Raw genomic sequence first — 2934 nt, 5'->3', positions numbered from 1 at the left:
AAAATGCATTGTAGATACCTCAGAACATGCATTTTGTTATCTTTCAAGACCAGAAATAGTGCTTGGCGGCGGGGCTTCGCCCCGCGCTAAGGGAACTCCTAGCGCTCCCCCAGACCCCATTGCTAATAATGGCTGGGAATCTACAATTTTATGGAAACAGCTTCACGGCAAATGCGCCAAACGTCGCGGGAGGGTCTAAGTCAGTAAGAATAGCACATTAGGATTTTAAAATAGAAATTTTTAATAGCAGGAAAATGCACTGTTGATACCTCAGAATATGCATTTTGTTGGCTTTCAATATCAGAAATAGTGCTTGGCCCGTAGCGCTCCCCCAGACCCCGTTGCTAGTACTGTCGGGGAATCTACAATTTTTCCACTAACTCATGGAAGAACCTATTCTAGGGCACAATAAACGTCTTCCGAAAGAATGAAGGGTCAGAATGCAATAAAGATTATGTACACACACACACACACATAAATACATATTTTAAAAAATTTCGCCCCCCCAAACCCCCCCACCCCGAAAAAAAATCCTGGCTACGCCCATGTTATAAAGACAGTTTGAGTGGAGACAAAAACTCAAAATCGGTCGCCGAAGTGGTCCACCCAAGCGAGTAAAAAGGCAGGTTTAAATATTTTCAGAAAAAAAATCAGAATGCAATTCTATCAAAGACAAATGACAGAGAAGAATGGAGAAAGAAGGTTGACGGATCTTGTGTTGTGACCCAGCGGTCCACAGACCAAAAACTAGTTGAATGATAAGCTAGATGTGAACCTCACCTAAGTAATGTCTTATAATGAATATATAAATGCTCTACTTGTTTTCTAATCTCTTATTCCTAAAAAAACCCCACACATTTCCTTAAAAAAAATTCTTTTAGTTCAGTGTTCTATAGATATTGCTCAGTACAGCAGTTTACGCGATAATATGAAAAACTACTTATTAATTGTTGTTTTATATCTAACTTATATGCATACTAAATCGATGTAGTAGTTAGTATAATAGAACTTACTTAACTTAGTGTAATATACTAAGTCAATTCATAACCTTAGAAACAAGGCTTTATTTCAATAAAACACGACTGATACACACAATAACACAGTACAGACTGGTCACGATTCACAGACTACGATAATGCGAACACGATTACAAATACTAGCACGATTACAAGCACGGGTAACACACAAGTTCATTTAACGATCACTCCATTCACCCCTCCTTCATTTCTTTCTGGGTCTTAGGTTATAGCCATGCGTATGAAGGGAAGGATCCGGAGGTATCTCTGGCGTAGACTTTTCTCCTTGCAAGTCGTAACTGTCCTGTACGGGACTCGAGTCAATATTGGCCTCTGGCATTGGGTGGCTCCCCTGTGAGTCACTGATGACTTCTGGCTGGTTGTACATCATTGGGGTGGGACTCTGTGAATTACTGATAGTTTCAGGCACGTAGCGACTCCCTGGTGAGAGATCCAAAGAGTCACCGACCTCTTGAGGCAGAATACCGTTCTCTGGTTCGAAATAGTCGTTCGTGGAACTTTCCTTCGGCGCCAGCTGCCTAAGCGACACTGTCTCCTCCCGGCCATTTGGAAATCGTATATGGGCGTACTGTGGGTTGCAGCTAATAAGTTCAACCTCTTGTACCAATGGGTCAAATTTTGAAGATCTTACAGGTGATTTTAGTAATACTTTGCCTGGGTTCTGTAGCCAAGTAGGCAAGGATGTTCCCGTTGGCGATCTTCTGTTGAATTTGAAGATCCGTTCGTGTGGAGTTTCATTAGTAGAAGTACACAGTAATGATCGAATGGAGTGAAGTGCCTGGGGCAACACAGATTCCCACTGTGATAGTTCCAACTTCCCTGAGTCCAATGCTAATAAAATAGCCTGCCACAATGTTTTATTCAGCTTTTCTATTTGACCATTTCCTTTTGCGTTATAGGGCGTTGTCCTGCTAGTGGCTATGCCCTTAGAATGTAGATATTCTGTAGTTTCTGTGGACATAAATGATGAGCCACGATCAGAGTGGATGTAACTGGGTGTTCCAAAGAGGAAAAATAACTGGTCGAAGCACTTTATTACTGTCTTAGATGTCATATCAGGACAGGGAAAAGCGAATGGAAACCGCGAATATTCGTCAATCATTGTTAACAAGTACTTGTTGCGAGTAGTTGATGGCAAAGGACCTTTAAAGTCAACACTTATTCTTTCAAACGGCTGTGTGGCCTTGATGAGCGTACCTGCAAATTCCTTATAGAATTGCGGTTTAATTCTATTGCAGGTTCTGCATTGTTGAATGGTCTGCCTGACCTCTTCAACCGAGAAGGGTAAGTTCTTTGACCTGACATAATGTAGAAGTCTAGTGACACCTGGATGACACAGGTAGTCATGGTACGTCTTCAGGCTACTTTGTTTCGTCATGGTTGCACAGTGCCCTCTAGACAAGGTGTCTGCTGCTGTGTTGGCGTTCCCAGGTCTATACTGTATATCAAACTTGAAGCTTGCCAGTTCCAATTTCCACCTTTGTATCTTGTCGTTTTTAATGGAGTGTCTTTAAATATGTATGAAATAGACCGCTGGTCCGTAATAAGGGTAAAATAATTGCCACACAAATAATGCTTCCCTTTGCGTATAGCTTCAATTATTGCAGTTGCTTCTTTCTCTATGGCAGATTGATGCCTTTCACTAGGTGAAAGAGTTCTAGAGAAGAATGCAATAGGTCTTCCATCCTGATTTAAAGTGGCAGCTACTGCGATGTCAGAAGCGTCAGTTTCCACAATTAGAGGATGGTCATACTTTATGGTGAAAATTGCTGCTTTCTGCAATTCTTCTTTCAAGTCTTCCAACGCTGTTTTTACTTCTGTAGGTACAGGAAAAATTAGATTTTTCATTATAGGATACATTTTGTCGGAGAAATTTGGTATCCAGTGAGCATAATAT

At 41.2% G+C, this 2934-nt stretch overlaps 1 protein-coding gene across 1 annotated transcript; it reads right to left on the bottom strand.

The window, feature by feature from the left end:
- Window positions 1-1049: 1049 nt before the first annotated feature.
- Window positions 1050-2518, bottom strand: LOC129922982 (uncharacterized). The gene has a single exon (XM_056011465.1). The coding sequence runs from the start codon at window positions 2413-2415 to the stop codon at window positions 1222-1224; it is 1194 nt and encodes a 397-aa protein (XP_055867440.1). The 5' UTR covers window positions 2416-2518; the 3' UTR covers window positions 1050-1221.
- Window positions 2519-2934: the final 416 nt, after the last annotated feature.

Source organism: Biomphalaria glabrata, chromosome 14, assembly GCF_947242115.1.
Source record: "Biomphalaria glabrata chromosome 14, xgBioGlab47.1, whole genome shotgun sequence".
NCBI lineage: Eukaryota > Metazoa > Mollusca > Gastropoda > Planorbidae > Biomphalaria > Biomphalaria glabrata.
This window is presented reverse-complemented; position numbering and strand designations above follow the sequence as displayed.

Bases quoted from the DNA above. Each gene is read 5' to 3' on its own strand.
- LOC129922982 (XM_056011465.1), bottom strand. From the start codon at position 2,415: ATGACGAAACAAAGTAGCCTGAAGACGTACCATGACTACCTGTGTCAT.